Source organism: Camelina sativa, chromosome 16 (assembly GCF_000633955.1).
Source record: "Camelina sativa cultivar DH55 chromosome 16, Cs, whole genome shotgun sequence".
In the NCBI taxonomy this organism is placed as follows: Eukaryota; Viridiplantae; Streptophyta; class Magnoliopsida; order Brassicales; family Brassicaceae; genus Camelina; species Camelina sativa.
The window spans coordinates 2215246-2236615 of NC_025700.1; the positions used below are offsets into that span (position 1 = coordinate 2215246).

General features: G+C 37.8%; 5 protein-coding genes and 1 pseudogene across 11 annotated transcripts; 2 read left to right on the plus strand and 4 right to left on the minus strand.

The window, feature by feature from the left end:
• Positions 31-1641, minus strand: LOC104749361 (sm-like protein LSM6A). 4 transcript variants are annotated; one of them, XM_019238221.1, is made up of 5 exons: positions 1549-1639; positions 1407-1457; positions 1058-1200; positions 355-468; positions 31-260 (listed from the first exon to the last, which is right to left on the minus strand). In XM_019238221.1, the coding sequence occupies exons 3-5, from the start codon at positions 1170-1172 to the stop codon at positions 214-216; spliced, it is 276 nt and encodes a 91-aa protein (XP_019093766.1). In that variant the 5' UTR covers positions 1173-1200; positions 1407-1457; positions 1549-1639; the 3' UTR covers positions 31-213. The 4 variants fall into 4 exon arrangements, with proteins under 4 accessions (XP_019093766.1, XP_010469269.1, XP_010469268.1 ...); XM_010470967.1 differs by having other exon boundaries at positions 1058-1203; XM_010470966.2 differs by lacking the exon at positions 1407-1457 and having other exon boundaries at positions 1058-1203; positions 1549-1641.
• On the plus strand, positions 1735-3742 carry LOC104749363 (protein FAM133B). The gene is made up of 5 exons (XM_010470969.2): positions 1735-2093; positions 2526-2627; positions 3018-3153; positions 3231-3277; positions 3372-3742. Exons 1-5 carry the CDS (start codon positions 2007-2009, stop codon positions 3558-3560), a joined length of 561 nt encoding a protein of 186 aa, XP_010469271.1. The 5' UTR covers positions 1735-2006; the 3' UTR covers positions 3561-3742.
• On the minus strand, positions 3801-5894 carry LOC104749362 (mitogen-activated protein kinase 10-like). The gene is made up of 6 exons (XM_019238220.1): positions 5662-5894; positions 5217-5346; positions 4970-5107; positions 4539-4871; positions 4265-4445; positions 3801-4182 (listed from the first exon to the last, which is right to left on the minus strand). The coding sequence occupies exons 1-6, from the start codon at positions 5892-5894 to the stop codon at positions 4004-4006; spliced, it is 1194 nt and encodes a 397-aa protein (XP_019093765.1). The 3' UTR covers positions 3801-4003.
• LOC104753246 lies at positions 7668-9175 on the minus strand (annotated as a pseudogene).
• On the minus strand, positions 9512-13896 carry LOC104749364. Of its 3 annotated transcripts, XM_010470971.1 has the most exons (16): positions 13705-13896; positions 13531-13606; positions 13337-13433; positions 12627-13182; positions 11878-12560; positions 11701-11801; positions 11488-11602; positions 11263-11340; positions 10993-11085; positions 10780-10863; positions 10590-10688; positions 10411-10473; positions 10304-10334; positions 10145-10191; positions 9990-10048; positions 9512-9900 (listed from the first exon to the last, which is right to left on the minus strand). In XM_010470971.1, exons 3-16 carry the CDS (start codon positions 13379-13381, stop codon positions 9651-9653), a joined length of 2304 nt encoding a protein of 767 aa, XP_010469273.1. In that variant the 5' UTR covers positions 13382-13433; positions 13531-13606; positions 13705-13896; the 3' UTR covers positions 9512-9650. The 3 variants fall into 3 exon arrangements, with proteins under 3 accessions (XP_010469273.1, XP_010469272.1, XP_019094124.1); XM_010470970.1 differs by having other exon boundaries at positions 11878-13182; XM_019238579.1 differs by lacking the exon at positions 13531-13606 and having other exon boundaries at positions 11878-13182.
• On the plus strand, positions 14086-21360 carry LOC109124725 (probable phosphoinositide phosphatase SAC9). 2 transcript variants are annotated; one of them, XM_010470973.2, is made up of 15 exons: positions 14086-14150; positions 14280-14318; positions 14475-14567; positions 14668-15263; positions 15404-15536; positions 15771-16990; positions 17253-17360; positions 17451-17621; positions 17740-17982; positions 18110-18550; positions 18740-19543; positions 19652-19849; positions 19970-20416; positions 20506-20739; positions 20826-21360. In XM_010470973.2, the coding sequence occupies exons 3-15, from the start codon at positions 14549-14551 to the stop codon at positions 21105-21107; spliced, it is 4896 nt and encodes a 1631-aa protein (XP_010469275.1). In that variant the 5' UTR covers positions 14086-14150; positions 14280-14318; positions 14475-14548; the 3' UTR covers positions 21108-21360. The 2 variants fall into 2 exon arrangements, with proteins under 2 accessions (XP_010469275.1, XP_010469277.1); XM_010470975.1 differs by lacking the exons at positions 14086-14150; positions 14280-14318; positions 14475-14567 and having other exon boundaries at positions 15082-15263; positions 15766-16990.

Genomic DNA, 21370 nt, shown 5'->3' on the forward strand with positions numbered 1-21370 from the left:
AATAATCTTATAATCTTTGGGGTCAGCATCTCCTAAAAAGTGAATAATTTCATAATAACAAGAAAAACGCGACGACTGTGAATCTGTGATAATAACATTCTTGGGTCATGTCAACTACAAGAAGCTCTTTTAATATGAGATCGAAGAAGACAACACCAATGGCAGCCATAACTTGACCACTAGTGTTGTTGATGATAATGCATCAGGAAGGACCTAGGCACCGTCAGCTACAGTCCTCTTTACTGTACTGATGTAGAGAACTGCATCCAACAAAAACACACAAATTTATTTACTTAAAAAGACGGATACACATAAAAGAAAATTGAGAGAAAGATGAATAGAGATTCAATTTACCATTGTTTCCACGGATAAAGGCGTCACCATATTTGTTCTTGAGCTGCCCGTTTACATACTCCTCTGTCTGCTCCATTGCTATGTTCATATACCCATCAAGGCAAGTAAGAATGCCTGTGTAAAAAAAGTTATCAATTCTTGATCAACAGCTCGATATTAAGTTTGACCAGAACTTAGGTAAAACTGACTCGGGTACAAAGGGAAACAAGTCAACAAGAATGAGATAAGTGGTCTCTCTTACATGACCTTAAGCCTTGATCATGAGACAAACTAACTTAAACATGTTTATGAGACAAACTCAAGCTCAAAAATCTCTCAGTCAGCTATTGTAGTGTTATTACAGGTAGAAAGGAAACAGTTATTAAACAAAAACTGAACAATATTCACAAGAAAACCACAGAAAATGTAAGGAAAGCTTCTCATTTTGTGACAAGCTTTTTTTAAGGAATCAGTTTACAAGTTAAGAATATAACCTCCAAATGAATAATGATAATGAAGTGGGCGCTTAAAAATCAGCTCTTTCATTCCATTAACATAGCCAAAAGAACCAGTCCTAACTCCTAAGTCAAAACCTCTAACCTAAAGTGCAGTAGAGATAGGTAGAGAACTTGCAAAAACTAAACCATAGCTACACAGCTACACAAAACACATAAGAATATGAAGAAGAATTGAGCTACACAAAAACACATATAGAGAGACCAACCTCGATAATCAACACCAGAATTGAGCTTGACAACAACAGGTCTCCCACGGATGGATTTGAGGAAATCAGCTGGTGTCTTAGTCGTTCCAGAAACTTTCTCTCCAACTCCACTCATCTTTCAAAGCACGATCCTTTATATGTAACTTCTGCAAAACAATTAAAAGAGATCTGAAAATCAATTGACTCACTCTGAAATTTATTTCCTACAAAGACGAAAACAGGACTACGGCTCAGATATGTCTATATACGACCACAACACTCATCTAAAAAACAAACCATTCACCATCAAGAGTAAGCAAAACCCATAAACTCACTCGAATTCAAACAACAAAACTCAGTCGTAACCTACCGGAACAGTAAAGCTCCTCAACGATCTCAATAACAAAAAAGACTCCGAACCCTAAAAATAATTTTAAAAAAAAAACCTAAACTTTCAGTCGAATCGATTGAAAAAGTAAAGAAAAATCGAAACTTTAAGATGGAATCCATACCTGACTTTACTCGAGTCGAACGAGAGAGAGAGAGAGAGAGAGAACGAAGAAATAATGAATCAGTCCTCCAAAGGGTTTTATTATTTACAAAACTATATAATATATGAACTATACATATTAATACTATATAGTATATGATATATATTAATAAAAATTGGTCCTTTTTATAGAGATTTATAATTTGGGGGTGAAATTAAATCTCCAGTGCGTATCGGTTCGGCCTCACAGTTCTCGTCTCTCTCTTCTCTCTCTGGCTCGCTTCTCTACATATCCCTAGATCCTCTCCTTTGAACCTTTAATCCCCAAACCCTTGATTTTATTTTCAATAGGAATCAATATCCCTCTCACATCTTCAATCTTTAATTTGTTGGCTTTCTCTCCTTCTCCCCCTTCAAGAAATTTGCGGACTTGTTTTTTTTTTTCTTGTTGGGTGAATCAATCAATCAAGCAAATCAGATATGGGGAAGAATCAAGCTTACAAGGCTATGCAGAGATCTAGGGTTGGCTCCAGCTCAGCTCAGCCCGATGAGGTTGAAGACGGAATGGTTTGTACCTTTTCATACTAGTTTCCTCCTCTCTATTCCCCAACTCATTGTTATTTTTGTTGATTGATCTTTGTGTTAATGTGTAAATTGATCGAGCTGCGTAATTTCACTTCTAGAATTAAGCTTGTAGATCTCTGATGGGAGTTGTTCCAATTTTTGGGGAATAACTTTGTATTAGGGCTTTTTTACAATACCAATTCATGTTACGATGTGATTTTGTAAAGTGTGTAGCATTAAAGTTTGTGTTACAGTGATTGGAGAGTCTCTTATTGTTGTTGTAATCTGTTAACACAAGAAGCATTTTGGAGAAGTCAAACTTTGATATGAAGCAATTTGCTTCTTTCTGCTGTCAAAGTTTTCTTCTTTGTATTGTTAGCTTGATGATCGTATTTTATATCTGTACCGGAACATTTCTGATGAGGATTGTCTCAGGTGGATGGTTCATTTCATACACCAGAGTGGCATGCGGCTCGTTTGGCTAGCCTTAAGACCACACATACAATTACATGGGAAGAGTATAAGCAGAAGCAAAAGGTAAAGCTTACAATTACGTAGCAAGGTTTAAGATCTTATGAATGGTGTTTGGAATGTTTTTCTTTGTTATAATGCCGTATATATTAGATTGACCATTGAATCATTAAGTGTTGATAAGCTCGCTATTATTGTTGTCAGTTTAAAAGCTTTAATCCAGCAACTGGTTTCCCACTGTCGCTTATTCATTCTCTCCCTGTTATGTCTATCTCTTATCTCGAGGTTTTGAAGTAACTTGAGCATCTTATTTCGCATAACCCATAGATGGACCAGTTTAACACTGACATTAGACTCATTACCTGCAAATATATGTTTCTTACCCTTTGCAGCTTCTCTGCATTGTGAACACCAGGAAATGTTTAACATTGTATCTTCTTCACGTGACATGTTTAGGAAGAAGAAATGAAAAAGGGAGAACTTGAAGCAGATACCGATAAACTGATGCGTGAGTATAGAGCTCAGCTGGATGCAGAAAGGGCGTTGAAACTCTCCAAGGGAAGGAACTATTCTAGCGATAAGTCCCGAAAAGGTAAATATATGATCAACTTAACATAATATCTGAACCTTCTTTCTTTCTGAGGAAGTTATTAACTGGTGACCTTACAGATAAGAAAGATAGAGATTCAAAGAAGAAGAGAAGCAAAAAGAGAAAGGTGCTTTTAAAAGTTTTAAACTTATAACAGAATGTGTCATCTTCTATAGCTTTTGTTAACATTAGCCATGCTGGGTTGTGTTATGTGTTTGCAGCACTATTCGTCCTCAGAGTCATCATCTAGTAGTGATGAAGATGAATCTAGAAGATCAAGATCGAGTTCTAAAAGATCAAAGAAGGAGAAGAAGCACAAGTCCAGCAGAGACAAACACTCCAGCAAAAGTAAAGATGAAACCGACGGCCCTGTACCACTCTCTAAATTCTTTGGCAATCTGAAGAACTGACAGAAGCAAAACTGCAAAAGAACCATTACAAGAGTAAGATTGTCTTCAATCAAAATACTCAAATTAGGATATGATTGCCTTCTTCCTTGTCGCAATGTTATATTTTTGACAATAGCTCATGTATTATTATTTGTTGGATTGAGAGTTGCAATAATGTCCACATAATCAATCATGGTTTTTCAGTTGATTTGCTTTTAAAAAAAATGAATTTGACAACAGCAAAAAGGATTTTATTGAGGGAATTCAGCAGAAAATTAAACGACATGCAACATGTTCTGAGAAACTCTCAGTCCAAGCAACAGGAAATACAAAGAAATTCAACAAACTGGAAAGAAAAATAACATAAGAAGGTTCAAACTGCAAGGATTTGAAAAGCAAAAACATGGATAGAAATGAAAACATGGACGGCTGTTTTCGGAATTGTTTCAAGCCAAGGAGGCCACTTAATGCTGGTGCTGCTCAGGATTATTGAAAGCTAGGGCTTCACAGTAGATGAACTCCTTAATCTGCTCCTCTGTGAGTGAACGTTCATCTGAATCGAAAGTGAAGGGCATCATGCACTCTGGTTCATCGGTAGGGTCGTGCAACGAGCTAAGGTATGGATGAGCAAGCGCTTCTTTAACTGCAAAGTGGCAAAACAAATGATGATAAGAATCCAAATAAAACTGCAAAAGAGGCTATATATAAATTGACAGAATACTGACCTGAGATTCTCTTTCTTGGGTCAAATGTTAACATCTTCTCCACCAAGTCTATTGCCAAAGGAGGCACATTCGGGAATTTCTCAGAGAAAGGTTGGCGAGGATGCTTAGAAAGCTGCCGTATGTATCGCTTAGCGTTTTCACTGAACAATTCAAGGTCTTCTTCAGTTGGAGTGCCTATGAGCTGCAAAAACAAAGTGCCAGGACTTTTTTTAAAGAGCCGCACGAAACGTATCTGTTCTTAGCACAAAAGAAAGGGTTCTTTATTTTACTATACCTCCAAATGCAAACGAAGCTGATGAACTTGATCTTTACCAGGGAAGAGCGTTTTGCGGTTCATCATTTCCATGAAAATACAGCCAACGGACCAAACATCTATTGCTGCGGTGTAATCAGAAGTGCCCAACAGAAGCTCGGGTGCACGGTACCACCTTGTGACAACATACTCAGTCATTTCATGACTCTCAGGAGTGGAACGAGCAAGCCCGAAATCACAGATCTTTAAGTCACACTGTGTAGTCAAGAGGAGATTGCTCGGTTTTAAATCTCTATGTAGCACATTGGCCGAATGAATGTACTTCAATCCGCGCAGGATTTGGTACATGAAAAACTGCAAATAAAAGACAGAGAGGACACCATTAATTGAATATTCTCAAGCTCTCTAATAAAATAATTTCTACGGTTCAAGAAACAGTTCCAAACACAAACCATGCAATGATCTTTGGTTAGTTCTTGTTCGGATGTTAAGACTCCAAAAAGGTCGTGCTCCATGAATTCATATACAATGTAAACATCTTCGAATGAATCTCTCTTAGCAGGCACGATCACGTCTCTGATTCCAACAATCTTATACAAATAAAATTTTATTACATAATTAGCTTTTTTAGTCAAAGAATAATAAATATAAATTTTAAAAGTGAGAGAATTATATTGTGTGGTTGGAAACCAAACGAACGTTTTCATGATCGAAGTGACGAAGAAGCTTGATTTCACGGAGGGTTCTCTTTGCTTCGATTAGGTTATCAAATGCATGCGATAGTTTCTTGATTGCCACCTTCTCATGGGTCTCTGAGTTCATAGCCGAACTGTCCAAAAAAATATTTCATAAAAACTTATGTCAGTAGTGATTTTAAGGTAACAGATATAACATGAAAGCATGAATGATATATCATTTATTTACTTTTTTTTCATGAAAAAAAAAAAGACAATTGTTTAAGAATCTTAGAGATGGAAATATTTCGAGTTCTTCTCATAAAAAAAAAAAAAGACGAAAGTTTTATCAACCAACAATCATCATCTACACCACACAACATGTGTATTATATTCAGTTATGTATACAAGAGCTCAAACTGGTTAGGAAAATAAATGAAACGATTCAGTTAAAAGGAACGTAATATTACCAAACGATGCCAGAAGCACCTCTGCCAATAGGCGTAATCGGTGGCTGATACTTTGCGGTGACTTTAAAGATATAAGTCTGAAAGATGTTGTATTGAATATATCTTCCGTCATGGCTGAGATTCGCCGGAGCATCCTCATCAGTCACGAGCATTGGAGATACTGGCAAAACGCCGTTAGTAGTAACCTCGCCTTGATGAGTTTCCACCGTCTCAGCATCATTAGATGGTTCCATGATTTTTTTTTTTTTTTTCTCTCACAAGCTTAAACTATTCTGTTTAGAAGAACTGAAAGTAGTTCTGTTTGGTTTTTTTGGGTTGGGTTGTGAACTAAATTTATATAGTGGCTGGAGTGTAAGTATGGACGCTTAACTCACTAAGAACTCAAGGGATATGAGTTGTGATAATACAAGAAATAATCATAATTTTAGTTTTTTAAAACTTTTGGAAATATTAGCTGTCAATTTTCTTTTCCATCTGGGGATAAAAATTACTAAGTACTTATTATTTTAATTTTCTCAGCTTCTATATATAAAAATAATAATTAACTAATGGGATTTTTGAAGTAACCTGTTTTTAGGTAAGTTGTTAAAAGAAGATTATGTGATCCCTGTGGATTTTTTTCCTGTGATTCCATACACCCTCTTAAGTTAAAATACAAACATAGTGATAAAATTTGGATAGATTTCCATATTCCTAATTTTTCTTTATTCAAATATATTATTTTACATTTTTTTAAAAAATTATATTATAATAATATTCTTGAAAAAAATCATTTAGATCGCGTGAATAGGAATCCATAAAAAGTCCATTAGCATCAAAGATTTATAACAGAAAATGTATATTCCACCTAATCATGAATACGATACCTCGCAAGTCGCAAGCCCATCAATTCACTTTGGCACTCGTCCATCTAGTAAAATTTGCAAATTTCAAAATAAATACATCAAACAATCAAAATTGGTATCAAAACAATGGAGAAGGAGATCACTTCTTATATGACAAAGAGGGGATACTGCGAGGTTATAGACGAAATGGACGACAATGGAGAAGGAGATCACTTCTTCTACGTAGAATTCACACTTGTTAGAATTGATCAATTCAGTTGCAATCTCCTAAATCCATCAAAATTAATGTTTATGGGTTTTTCGGTTTGTCTCTTATTATTTGAGTTCTGCTTCATGTATCAACGAGAGTTTTAACCCTTAATCTTTGTTTTTTTTTTACTATTTTAAATCACCACAACTGAAGTTTGACATCACCAATCATTTACAAAGAAACCTCAAGGCAGTAGATTATTGTTAACCAAACAGAACTCAAACTAGTCTTGCAAGTTCATTTTGTGCTAATTTGTAGTTTAAACTAAAATATCTGTATATGTCCAAAAAAAAAGAGCTTAATATATTTATAATTGTTTTTATTCTATTTATTTATTTACAATATGTATAAAAAAATTTGTTTCTATTTATTTATTTACAGAATAATAAAATATTTGTTACCTTTTTCGTCGAAGATATATTCCCCTTTGTTGCATGCACTTAGTTTTTTTTGGGTAATGATGTGTTTTTCTTTAAGAATAGGCAAGAAATATACATTTGCAAAAGATATAAGAGTTCTTAAATAGTTAAATTCTTTCATATATATCCTTATATTTATGAAAACACATAATAACAAAAATGGCAGTCCAACAATCCAGTGATTGATTTGTTATATATCATTCTTTACTTATGGTTGATTAAAAATAGACACACACATTTATATTGTTAGGAATTTTAAAATCGGCTTACACTTTCAAAATTTTTAGTTCTGATCGATCCATAACTGACTACTATTGGAATAGTGAACTGACGACACACACAATATTTTAGTAACTTGCATAGATGTGTCCACTGAAGAAAAATCACAAGTTGCTTAACGAAAATGAAAATTTAAAGCCACGAAGGGTTAGATCAAAACTAGAAGGAAATAAAGAAATTTCCAAGATTTAAAGAGGGAGGAAAACGTTTTCACTACTGGTCATCTTCATCGATGGCTTTACCAGCTGAGTTAAGTATACGAATACGGTCAATCAAGTTAGCTTTCCTCTGTTCATAAGTAAGCCTCTTCAAGTTAAACCTCTTATGTTTCTTTAGAGATTGCTTCTCTGCCTTTCTAGCCAACGGGTCAGCTCGGATGGCTGCATGAACTTTCTTGTACAATGCCTCCATCTCATTTGCTTCAATGCCTTTCTTTACGTACTCACTGAAATGAGTTTGAAATTTCTCGGGCTCGTCTTCGTTTAGAGGCTACGGAAGAAATTGCAAAACGTTTTAGTTTGCAATGTACACAGAGAAAACAGAGACATTCTAGTTGTTTCCGGATTTAAATCTTCATGTAATCAGCGACATGACCACCGTAGATGTATTTGGCATGAGTTGTGGGATCAAGCTGTTTGTTTTCTTTGGAGAATCCAGCAAATCTCTTGTCGCAATGAGGTATATCAAGACCACCATCAAGAGCACCCTTTATTACAACAAACATACCAAGCTAAGCAAAGTTTCTGATGGATACTAGAAGCAATTATAACAGAAATGTACATGATCTAAACGCATACCTTCAAAGCACCAAAGACACGGTTTCCAGTAGTTGTTCTGATAAGTCCAACATCGAGAGAAGAGCACGGAATGGTCTCATATTCTCAGTAGGTTCCACTGAGAAATCTTCTCCGGAGGCCTAATGTAAAACTGAACATTATTGAAACATTTCCTTGATACACAAGAAACAAAACAAGAAGCATTTTTTTTATAGGTATAACCTCGAGATTTCCTTCATACTATGCATCTATTTCAAGAATTTTCAGGACACGGCGGGCTAGGATAAGTCAGTTACAGTATGCTAACCAATCATCATTACAATAAACACAAGGCAAGTGATCATTTCAAGAGAATTGAGAGAGAGAGATTAGTGTTCTTTAACATATAACGTAAGAGCAAAGCACCTGCAGAATAGTTAGTAAGACCAACATGAAGCCCATATAGGGCAACTCGTGAGCATAAGCAGCAGCGATAATGGTATCGCCAGCAATGCTTGCAGATACAATCTGTGCCGTTATGTCCTTGTTTGTCTACGTTACAACACCGGTCAAGATCAAACAGAACATCATCCATAACAGATAGAAAACACACAAACATGAAATGCAAATGGATCCAAACAAAAAGGATACAAATCTAACAACAAACCGATACTTTGGAGTGTTGTATTTGTCAGGGTAATCAGTCTTGCCATCTATTCACAACAAAAAATGTAATCTTTTAGGAAAGGGGAAAGCTTTTTTTCTTATTAGACAACAATGAGGCTTGCCTCTTCTTCCCCTGAATTTGACCTGATACCTCATGGCATAAGGCCTTAACTTTTGGGACTTAAAGAGGACCTGTCGATTTTTTTGAATCTATGTGTTTTCTCAATCAACCAAGTTTAGTTAGATTGGACGTATAAATTCAAGTACTGTAGCGGATCATATCAAGCGAGCGAGGAACATAATTCGTATTTTGCTACCTATATAAAGCGAAATTGAGACAGCATTGTTTGGGGTATGATGAACATGAACTCACCCATTGTTGCTCCCTCAAGCTTCAAGTGCCAAAACCAGGCCAGGATTTTTAAAAGATGGCTATATATATATTAAGAGAGTTAAGGAGGATATAATAAGACAAATCGTTTGGTTAAACCTACGTTAAAGTGCCCGTTTAAGGCCTTTCGTTATTGGTCTTAAAGCCCAAATTGATTAGTTAGAAGTCACTTGTTTTTACTTTTATAGCCTACAACTTTGTTCTTATTTAACTTTTGACCCCACTAGTTATTAAATTTATCAAAAGGTGGTCTGAATTGAATATTACTTTTTTTTCTTTGTCGTCGTCACAGTTATATGAATGTTAACACTGTTCCGAGAGACGAGAAAAGTAATTCTTCGATATTACAAGAAAAAATAAAAAACGAAATAAAAGTTGGAGCCTTTACGCTTCTGAGACATCAACGTTGTTCAAAGCTTCTTCTGGTGATGATAATGATGATGATGCATCCTCATGGAGACTTTCAGATGTTTCATCAGACGGCTTAGATTCATGCTTAGCAGCAGCTTGCAAAACACGGCTTCGAACATCTGAGGAAGAAGGTGACGTTGGCAAGCCAACACCATTTGTCTCAAGTTTTTCTGCAGCCCATGAGAAAGCCTGAGCTCCGAGTTTCACTGGAGCAAACAGCAGCCTTGAAGAAAAAAGAAGAAACAGTCTATGTAAGACAAATCAGAGGTTTTTTCTGAGGTTTCGTAATGAACAATGACGGCCTTTTAATACCTGACGTCTTCCTTGAAGTCTTCGGAGTCATCATATGAAGAAAGTCGTAGATATACAGTCTGCATAATGTTTGAGACTTGAGAAAAAAAAAACAAAGAAACTATATTTGACGGGTAAAGCATAGAAAGTCAGTAAATGGTGAAGGATATAAATACCAGACTGAGGCCAATGACAGCTATGAGTTGCAGTGTTTTCTCCCATTCTGCGGAAGAGTGAGAGAGTAATCATGTTAGTGCAAAGTGGGAAGTGAGGAACTTGATGTTGTTGTGAGAAGGAGAGATTCTAAAGGGGAAATGAGAAAGAATTGAACGCACCAAATAAAGCATACAATCCTGCAAAAAAACCCTGCATAGATCTCCTCGGGTTAGTCAGGATGAGATTAATATTTTACAGAAGAAGAAATATAAAATTAGAAGCATACCACACTAACTCCAACTAGTTGCAATGGAGAAGGATTTATGTCCTCAAGAATCGCCTCAGCTTCCTGAAGAATTTAGGTTTTGTTTAACTTACTAATAAAAAGAACAGAGAGTGGTTTTGATTTCATCCAAGCAATATATTAATATAGCAAGGCTGATAGTAAAAAACAGTGATAGATACCTCGTTGAGGATGGTAAGTGTTGTCTCAGGTTTCAGCTCTTTTACACGAATACCTTCCTTAACCCATGATCTAAAGCCACCTTGCACCAAGTATGGTCTCTGTCACAATATAAGCAACCAAATAATAGCTTATTTAAAATGTTTTAAGGTAACTCTAGCGCTCAAAGTGAATTAGTCCCAAATGACTTGCCTTAATCCCAACTTTTCTCAAAGCTCTTGCAATACCCTTCGAACGAGTTCCATCAGCATCCATAACAATAACCTTGGACCTGTCCTATAAGTAGCAGGGTAAGCAAGGTTTATGAGAAGTCAGCATACTTTAGAAATTGAAAACTCCACCAATGAATTGCTTGGGCATGCACAAAACCATAGCAAGTTATAAAAGAGGCATGAAGGTGGATACCTGAACTGCTTTCAAGTTCTTGATGATTACTGCTGTCAAGATATCTTCCACTTCACTTCCACCTTTCAGTAGCCGTTTAACAGCACCGTCAACCTTAAACATGAATCAGGAACAAGAACAAATCTGTGAACAAAGGAAAGTCTTTTATCCTACTTGATGTTACATTATATGATCATTAATTTTCTGTTGTAGTTCCTTGTGTTCATAAAGTACATCTGTGGAGTTTATATATCTGCTGTGCTCAACAACAATGAGGATGCTGAAACCAACCTCAGGCAGTGTCACGCTAGAATATCGAAAACGAGCTGTTCTCCGCAGATCAGGGATTCCATCTTTCTCTCTCAAGGCCTTCAAAAAGACGGTAGCCAGAATGAACAAATTTTATTTCAACTCAAAGTCCTTGATGAACATTATGTGAAAGAAATAGCCAAAAGGGTTTTGAAAAAGTTCTATATCATGAAATGAGAACTGGTTAGAAACTTAAGAGCATCTTACTTCAGGCCTGACATCTACAAGCACTGACTTTTCTCTTGATGTTAAAAGCTCCAGAGTTGACTTTGGAGACAAATCTCCAGCATATCCACCATATGTCCAAACCCGATATAGAACCCTGCAAATATCTGGTGGAAAATATAAATTCTTCTATACTACATTGTCCTCTCAATAAAGGAAAATTTAACATCCATCCAGGGTAAGAAAGCCGTGTACCAAAAGGTTCCTGTGGTGCCTACGAAAAGAAAAAGGTGAATGATTGGGTCATCTGGATCCAAACCCAAATTTCTCTCCAAACCTCCAATGGCAACAGATACCTGTCATCATTATGCTGTTAGAAACATGTAGTCCATCAAAATATGAATGGAACCTTCAGTATATAAGACAAAGTACCTGCTGCAACACAGCTCCCACGGGACTCAATACTTTTAGAGCAACATCTTCTGACGAGTTAAGGGCACTCTTAACATCTGGAGGAAGTAATTCTTTGGCTGACCCATAAGAGTACACAACAAATGAAACTCCATTTGTTACAGAACTCTCTGCAATACCAACTGATTGCCTCAACAGATCAATGGCAATAACAGCTGCTCTGTTTGAAGCTTCCTTCAAGCCAGTAGAAAAACTTGAAAACTTGTCTCCAGCTATATCTCCTGTTTGGTCTAGCGTAGAAAATGCTCTGTTAAATGCACTATCTACAACTTCAGAAGCATTCTTTGTAATGGATGTCACAGACGAGGAAAAGGAATCCAAAGTGTTCTTTACAGCATTCTCTCCTTCGTTTAGTGATGAGCTAAAGGACTCCTTGACACCAGAAGAAAAGTCATCAATGCTAGATTTTGCATCAGGGAGTGAAGAACTGAAAGACTCTCTGACACCAGAAGAAAAGTCATCAATGCTAGCTTTCGCATCAGGAAGTGAAGAACTGAAAGACTCTTTGACACCAGAAGAAAAGTCATCAATGCTAGCTTTGGCATCAGGAAGTGAAGAACTGAAAGAGTCTTTGACACCAGAAGTAAAGTCATCAATGCTAGCTTTTGCATCAGGAAGTGAAGAACTGAAAGACTCTTCGACACCAGAAGAAAAGTCATCAATGCTAGCTTTTGCATCAGGAAGTGAAGAACTGAAAGACTCTTCGACACCAGAAGAAAAGTCATCAATGCTAGCTTTGGAATCAGGAAGTGATCCTGGATTCAGATCTAGAGTATCCCGAAGAGAGACTGAACTATCAGGAGATATATCAACAGTCGAGTTGGTTCCCGACTCAACCGACTCTATAAAGCTACTGGTCTTTTCGGTTAAAGTCTCAGCAGAAAGGCTTTCAACGGGGGAACCATCTACTACAACAGCTTCAACAGGAGAAACATCTGCTGGAACAGCTTCAACAGAGAAAACATCTTCTCCATTTTCTACATATGTCAGTCCCCCATCACCCACTACAACATCTTCACTCATGCCATAAACCATGCAGTTCATTCTGTCCAACTCATTCTGGCACAAACTTCCAAATATTGATACTGGTTGTGCTATTTTTTCGATAGTATCGGTGAAGAAACTCCCAGTGGCTTGAGGTAAGAAACTCTTCTGCAGGTGTGTTCCATTAGAGATACCAAGGAAGGCATTATCACCAGAACTGTATCTGTGAATCAACTCTCTCCTGAAGGAAGAACAGCCTCGCCAATTGCCAGGCAATAAAATCTGCAGAAACAATCCATTATGAGGTCCACGCAAATTAATCCAACATTTTGTATAACAAAGCATATACACCACAGCCCTAACAACCCATATCATCCCAGATCCCGAAGTAATCATTTTTTCTAGCAATTAGCTTATTAGCTTCCATTAATCTCACCTGAGAATGGTAATGGCAGCTTGCGGCTGAGCACAGGGGAAACATTTTGGTCTCGACAAATTTAATCAGTCCTGGTTACTTCTAAGCAATCTCATAGCTTTTACAACACACCGGAAAAAAAAACAACAACAAATCAATAAATCTGAGCCAAAATAATGAACCTCCCCAAGGAGAACAAAACAAAAATCACATACCAAGAGTAAGATACAGTGACTCAAAGACAAGCAGACACCAGAAGCAGATTTAACAATAATGGGTTTCGTCTAAAACCTACAACAAGAAAGACCCATTATCCAAATTACCCCAGGGAACCTTAAACAACACAAGAAACAGAGAGAGAGAGAGAGATGATGCAGTAAATTTATAACCTATCAGGAACAAGAACAGGGTCAAGGTCGACGATGATGGAGTATCATGAGAAGAGTGAACATGAAAGCTGTTGTTAATGGGCGATTGTATTGAGAAAAAAAAGATAGAGGGCGCGTGGATTCGAAAGAGATTGTGTCGCAATTTGGATTGGGTGGAGGAAGATAAGCGAAGAGGATCGTGTGGCTTGTCAAAGCCGTTGTTACATCTCCTTGTATTTATTTTGTGATTGGGTCAATTCTGAAACATTTTAAAACTAATGGGGTGAAATGTCAAATCTATCAATAATTGATACCCTTTTGCATAAATTATACATTTTACACGTGTCGTAATGTAATTGTTTTAATTCTGTGGGTTGAGACGTCATAGCCAATTTTTTTTTCAACTCATCTTTTTGGTCAGTTCGTGAATTTTTGCATCTGATCATCATCATCTCTGCAACTTCAAGGTGAGTTCCCTTCTCTTACGACTTTATGATTCGATTCGTGTTCTCTGCAGATTTCATCTTTCTGGGTTTCTCGTTACATGAATATTCGATTTGCTGCGTCTTTAATTTCGCTATTCTCGCATGTCTCAGATCTCTGGTACTCGGATTTTGCTTTCCAAATCGGAATTTGTGAGAAAAATCTTAGCTTTTGACTCAGTGATGTTGGAGATTGTTTTAAGGAATATAGAATTTACTATACTGCATTTTGGATTCTATTGCTTTTTTATTTCTCTGGATGTTAAATGATGGAAGTTCCTTATTTTATCTTTTTTTCTTCTTTGTTAGATTTTGTTTGGTTCCATATTTGATCCGTGAAGCTGTAAACAAGGGAACCTACTCCGCCTGGTCCTGAGTTCCAGATGGATCTGAATCCACCAGGTGAGTTTATTTTTCAAGATGGAAGTGTTTTTTTTTTTTTTACTCTTAGTAGGTGTTTTTCATTATTTGGTTGGCTAATTTTCTTATCTTCTTGGAGTAGGTGGTTCAAAGAAGACATCTATAGTTGTTGTCACTTTAGACTCTGGTGAAGTCTACGTCATTGCAAGTCTGTTATCTAAGGCTGATACTCAAGTTATCTATATCGATCCTACGACTGGTATTTTACGGTACAATGGGAAGTCTGGTCTTGATAACTTTAAGTCAGAGCGTGAAGCGCTAGATTATATCACGAATGGATCAAGAGGAGGTGTTAGAAGCTCAGTTTATGGCAGGGCAATACTCGGTTATGCTGTGTTGGGCAGCTTTGGGATGCTTTTAGTTGCAACCGGGCTAAATCCAAGTATTCCAGATTTGCCTGGTGGAGGATGTGTATATACTGTCGCTGAGAGCCAATGGGTCAAAATACCACTTTACAATCCACAGCCACAAGGAAAAGGTGAGATCAAAAATATTCAGGAGTTGACAGAGCTTGACATCGATGGGAAGCACTACTTCTGTGATACTAGGGACATCACTCGGCCCTTCCCAAGCCGTATGCCACTGCAAACACCTGATGATGAATTCGTATGGAATAGATGGTTATCCGTACCTTTTAAAAATATCGGGCTGCCTGAACACTGTGTCATTCTTCTGCAGGTTCGTCCTCCATTAGTAAATTGATGATGGTTGATCTACCTATCTGATTTCTGTTTATGTGAAGTTTCAAAAGCATAGAAATTGATATTTTAAGATGATATGACATCATATCATGTCTTCTTATTTGATGTTAATTATAGGGGTTTGCAGAATATCGACCTTTTGGGAGCTCAGGTCAGCTAGAAGGGATTGTTGCTCTAATGGCCCGTCGTAGCAGACTGCATCCAGGGACTCGTTACCTAGCTAGAGGCATTAATTCATGTTCTGGCACAGGTGAGATTCCCTCCAAAATGCTCCTCTCTCTTTATTTTGTTGTTGTTGCTATTACTTTTCAAGTTTTTTGGGTTGGGCTCTCTGCCTACAAAAATCTGGGGTATCTTTATGACTTTTTTTAATTTTTTTCGCACCCTTAAAAGCAATGGGTGTTTGGAAAAGAGGCAAACATTTGATGTAAGTGTGGCTCTGGATATGACTAGGGCCTAATTTAGAAGTATATGTGTAGTGCAGGTAACGAAGTTGAGTGTGAGCAGCTTGTATGGACACCTAAAAGGCATGGTCAAAGCATTGCTTTCAACTCGTACATTTGGCGACGTGGCACCATACCAATATGGTGGGGTGCAGAATTGAAGATGACTGCAGCAGAAGCAGAAATTTATGTGGCAAGTAAGGATCCTTATAAGGGCAGTACGGAGTATTACCAAAGATTAAGCAAGCGATATGATACTAGGAATTTAGATGCACCAGTTGGGGAAAACCAGAAGAAAAGGGCGTTTGTTCCTATAGTGTGTGTTAACTTGCTAAGAAGTGGAGAAGGGAAATCAGAATGTATCTTAGTACAGCATTTTGAAGAATCAATGAACTTTATCAGATCCAGTGGAAAGCTTCCTCATACTCGTGTTCACCTGATAAATTATGATTGGCATGCCAGCGTTAAATTAAAGGGGGAACAGCAAACCATTGAAGGATTGTGGATGTATCTAAAATCTCCCACTATGGCAATAGGAATTTCTGAAGGTGACTATTTGCCTTCACGTCAAAGACTAAAAGATTGCAGAGGTGAGGTAATCTGTATTGATGATATTGAAGGTGCCTTCTGTTTGAGATCACATCAAAATGGGGTAATACGCTTTAACTGCGCTGATTCTTTGGATCGAACAAATGCGGCTAGTTTTTTTGGTGGTCTTCAAGTGTTTGTAGAGCAATGTAGAAGGCTGGGAATATCACTTGATACTGATCTTGGATATGGTTATAATTCTGCTAACAATCACGGGGGATATAGTGCTCCTCTTCCACCGGGATGGGAAAAAAGAGCTGATGCAGTAACTGGAAAATCGTATTATATAGATCACAATACAAAGACAACAACATGGAGTCATCCATGTCCTGATAAACCATGGAAACGACTTGACATGAAGTTTGAGGAATTTAAGAGATCAACTATTTTATCTCCTGTGTCTGAGCTTGCTGATCTTTTTCTGCAACAAGGTGATATCCATGCAACCCTCTATACTGGCTCGAAAGCTATGCACAGCCAAATTCTCAACATCTTCAGCGAAGAATCAGGAGCGTTTAAACAGTTTTCTGCTGCACAGAAGAACATGAAAATTACGCTACAGAGAAGATATAAAAATGCTATGGTTGATAGTTCACGGCAAAAGCAGCTGGAGATGTTTCTGGGAATGAGGCTTTTCAAGCATCTTCCATCAATTCCTGTCCAGCCTTTACATGTAAGCAAATTAGCACGATTTCAGTAAACTTCTTCCCATCTCCCAGCTCACGTTTTTCCATGTATATTTACTGCTCTAAAGTATGATTCATGTTTCTTGCGCGTAGATTTGTTTTTCATATTGGACCGATGTTCTTTATTTTGTTTATTGTGTAGATATTTGATTCCTAAGAGCATAACGTATTTGTTGTTGTGTAGACTCTACTACTTTGTTGCTTTATATATTCCTTGACTACTTCTCACTGCAAAACTATTCATGTCAGGTACTTTCTCGACCATCTGGTTTCTTTCTGAAACCTGTACCTAGTATGTCCGAAAGTTCCAATGATGGGTCCAGTCTGCTGAGTATCAAGAGGAAGGACGTAACTTGGGTACTTCCACTTAGATTAACATTACCTCGTAGTTCTTATTACTTGAAGACTTGAGCTAAGAAGATTTCATACTTTTTGTATATATTGCAGCTATGTCCACAAGCTGCAGATATTGTTGAATTATTTATCTATCTCTGTGAGCCTTGCCATGTATGTCAACTTCTATTGACCATATCACACGGTGCGGATGATTTGACAAGTCCATCCACTGTGGACGTGAGAACTGGACGCCACATAGAGGACCTTAAATTAGTTGTTGAGGTTAACACTCTTTAGGTCTTGTCCCTTCTCTTTTATTGTTTGGAGGAGATCATGTAGACTTACATGCAGGTTAGTTAGACTGGATTACTGATTGCCTGTAACTATGTTTTCTGGATAGGGTGCTTCGATACCACGCTGCGCGAATGGGACAAATCTTCTGATATCCTTACCAGGGCCAATTAGTTCTGAGGATATGGCTGTTACTGGAGCTGGTGCACGTCTTCATGAAAAAGATACGTCAAGTCTTTCACTGCTGTATGATTTTGAAGAACTAGAAGGACAGTTGGATTTCTTAACCCGTGTAGTTGCGGTTACATTTTATCCGGCTGGTTCTGTTAGAATTCCTATGACTCTTGGTCAGGTACTTACTAATTTCAAAACTGTGAACTGATGATTTATCTAATAGCTTCATCATGCTCTGAACTAGTTAACCATCATCAAAAGAAGTAAAAAAACAAACATTTTTTTTGCATTTTGTTTTGCTGCAGATAGAAGTCCTTGGAATTTCTCTTCCATGGAAAGGAATGTTTACTTGCGAACGGACTGGAGGAAGATTAGCTGAACTTGCAAGGAAACCAGATGAGGATGAAATTCCTTTTTCACCTTCTTCTGACTTGAATCCGTTTGCAGCAAAATCTTCACAGTCTGAAACTGTCTCCACACCCGTACATCAGAAAGATCCTTTTCCCGGTAATCTGCTTGACCTTTTAACAGGAGAGGACTCGTCTTCTGACCCCTTCCCACAACCAGTGGTGGACTCTGTTGCAAGTGGAGACAATGACATGCTTGATTTCTTAGACCAAGCAGTGGTTGAATATCGCGGCTCTGAAACTGTTCCTGGTGGATCTGTCCCACAAGATAAAAGGCCCAAGGAAAGTGGTGTTCCTATGTACATAAATTGTCTAAAGTCTCTTGCAGGTCCAAACATGGTATGTTATCTAATCCATTTAATTTAACTTGGAGGAGAATTTGGTATCGGGAGATGCAATTACGTCCTGCCAAAATTATGTCTGATTGTATGATTGTTTCCTTGGTTTAGCTATTCGTCTCACATGTCATCTCTCTTCTTAAAGTTCCACTTTAAAGGGTATAATTCTTGCATGTCTGACATAACACAGGGGAAGAAGCTTGAGTTTGTAGAAGCTATGAAGCTGGAAATTGAACGTCTACGTCTCAATATATCAGCAGCAGAAAGAGATAGGGCATTGTTATCTATTGGAATTGATCCGGCTACCATTAATCCAAACTCTTCATACGACGAGTTATATATTGGAAGATTATGCAGAATAGCAAATGCACTTGCAGTTATGGGCCAGGCTTCTCTTGAAGATAAAATCATAGCTTCTATTGGTCTAGGGAAGCTAGAAAATAATGTGATAGATTTCTGGAACATATCCGGAATTGGTGAGGGTTGTGATGGTGGAATGTGTCAAGTCCGAGCCGAGGTCAGTAAAAGTCCAGTTGGGTTTTCTACCAAGAGTTCAGGAGGAGAGTCAGGCTCAGTGTTCTTATGTTTCCAATGTATGAAAAAAGCTTGCAAGTTTTGTTGTGCTGGAAAAGGAGCTCTTCTGCTTTCAAAATCCTACTCCAGGGACACTGCGAATGGAGGTGGAAGTCTTACAGATATGTCTGCTACTTCGATAGGTTCAGATCATTACATTTGTAAAAAATGCTGCAGTTCGATAATGCTTGAAGCCTTGCTTGTTGATTATGTAAGAGTCATGGTCAGCTTGCGAAGAAGTTGTCGTGTCGATACTGCTGGTCGGGAAGCTCTGAACGAGGTCTTTGGATCTAACATTAAAAATCATCTTGCTGTTAGAGGTCACCCTTCTCCTAATCGAGAAGACTTTAATTTCCTTCGTCAAATTCTGGGTCAAGAGGAGTCACTTGCTGAGTTCCCATATGCAAGCTTCTTACACAAAGTAATTTCCTTTTTATATGTTTTAAAATTACAATATCTTTGGAAAGAGCTGCTATATGGTATCTAATCCTCTTTTTTCTCTTTTGGATGTTTGCATAATGCAATGTAGGTCGAAACTGGAACTGATTCGGCACCATTTTTCTCATTGCTGACCCCTGTTTATCTTGCTTCAAGTAATGCCTACTGGAAAGCTCCTCCTTCTGCAAACTCTGTTGAAGCTGTCATCGTTCTCAATAGCCTTTCAGATGTCAGCAGTGTGATTCTACTCGTTAGTCCATGTGGTTACTCTGATGCTGATGCTCCTACCGTAAGTTTGACTTTTCTATCTTCAGTTGAATTCTTGTTCAACCATGCCACATTACTTACGTGATAATGCTTCGAAAATAATGGCGCACTCATTTCAGCATTTAATGTGTCTCCATTGCAGGTCCAAATTTGGGCGAGCAGCGACATAAATAAGGAAGCACGGACTTTGATGGGAAAGTGGGATGTACAGTCCTTAATTAGATCTTCGCCTGAGTTGTATGGTCCTGAAAATTCTGGTAGAGCTCCTAGGCATATAAAATTTGCTTTCAAGAATCCTGTTCGTTGCCGCATAATATGGGTATTACTGCGTCTTCCTCGGCTTGGATCTAGCTCAGTTAGTTTGGACAAAAACATTAATCTCTTGTCTTTGGATGAGAACCCTTTTGCTCCGATCCCTCGCCGTGCCTCTTTTGGAGCAACCATTGATAATGACCCATGTCTTCATGCAAAACGCATCTTGGTCACTGGAAACATCGTGAGTAACAAAACGCTTGCATCATTACAAAGTGTTGAGAGCATGAGCGTAAGAAACTGGCTGGACAGAGCCCCACGTTTGAATAGATTCCTGGTTAGTACCTTAGAGAACTACTTGTTCTTTCACATTTTTATATAGCTTTTCCATTATCGTGACCAAAATTTGTTTTTTACGCCTTACAGATACCACTAGAGGCTGAGAGACCAATGGAGAATGATCTAGTCTTGGAACTTTATCTGCAACCTGGTTCACCTTTAGCAGCTGGATTCCGTTTAGATGCTTTTAACGCCATAAAGCCTCGTGTGACCCACTCGCCTTCTTCAGAAGTAGTTGACATTTGGGACCCGGCAAATATCATAATGGAAGACAGACAAGTCTCACCAGTCGTCTTGTATATACAAGTATCTGTTCTTCAGGTATCTATCTCTCCTCGTTTTACTATTCTCAGAAACCAAAATCTTCTAAGAACTTTTTCATGTTGATCTGAAAAATGTTTCAACAGGAACAATACAAAATGGTGACAATCGCGGAATATAGATTGCCTGAGGCAAGAGTTGGAACACAGATGTATTTCGATTTCCCTAAACAGACTCAAGCACGCAGAGTTTCGTTTAAGCTGCTTGGAGATGTAGCAGCTTTTTCAGATGATCCCGCAGAGGCTGATGACTTGAGCGGCCGGGCATCTCCATTTGCTGCCGGACTGTCGTTAGCAAACAGGATCAAGCTATATTACTATGCGGATCCTTATGAAGTAGGCAAATGGGCTAGCCTTTCAGCTGTCTGATTTTACCCTTTCACTGGCCGTAGCTTGAGGGAGAAAAAAAAGGTAAAGAAGAGAAAAATTCAAAGGGTGTCAAATTAGGTAGGCCACTCCCTAAAGTCATCTCATAATTTTTCAATTTCATATACCTAATAACCTTATTTGTCAATTTTGGAATTTTAAGTTAACTTTATTTATTTTGTAACATTATTATATTCCCTTAGAGACAGATAATTTCATTTGTTGACCAAAATGAAAAGTTAGTGGTTTGGATGAACTTAATCTGC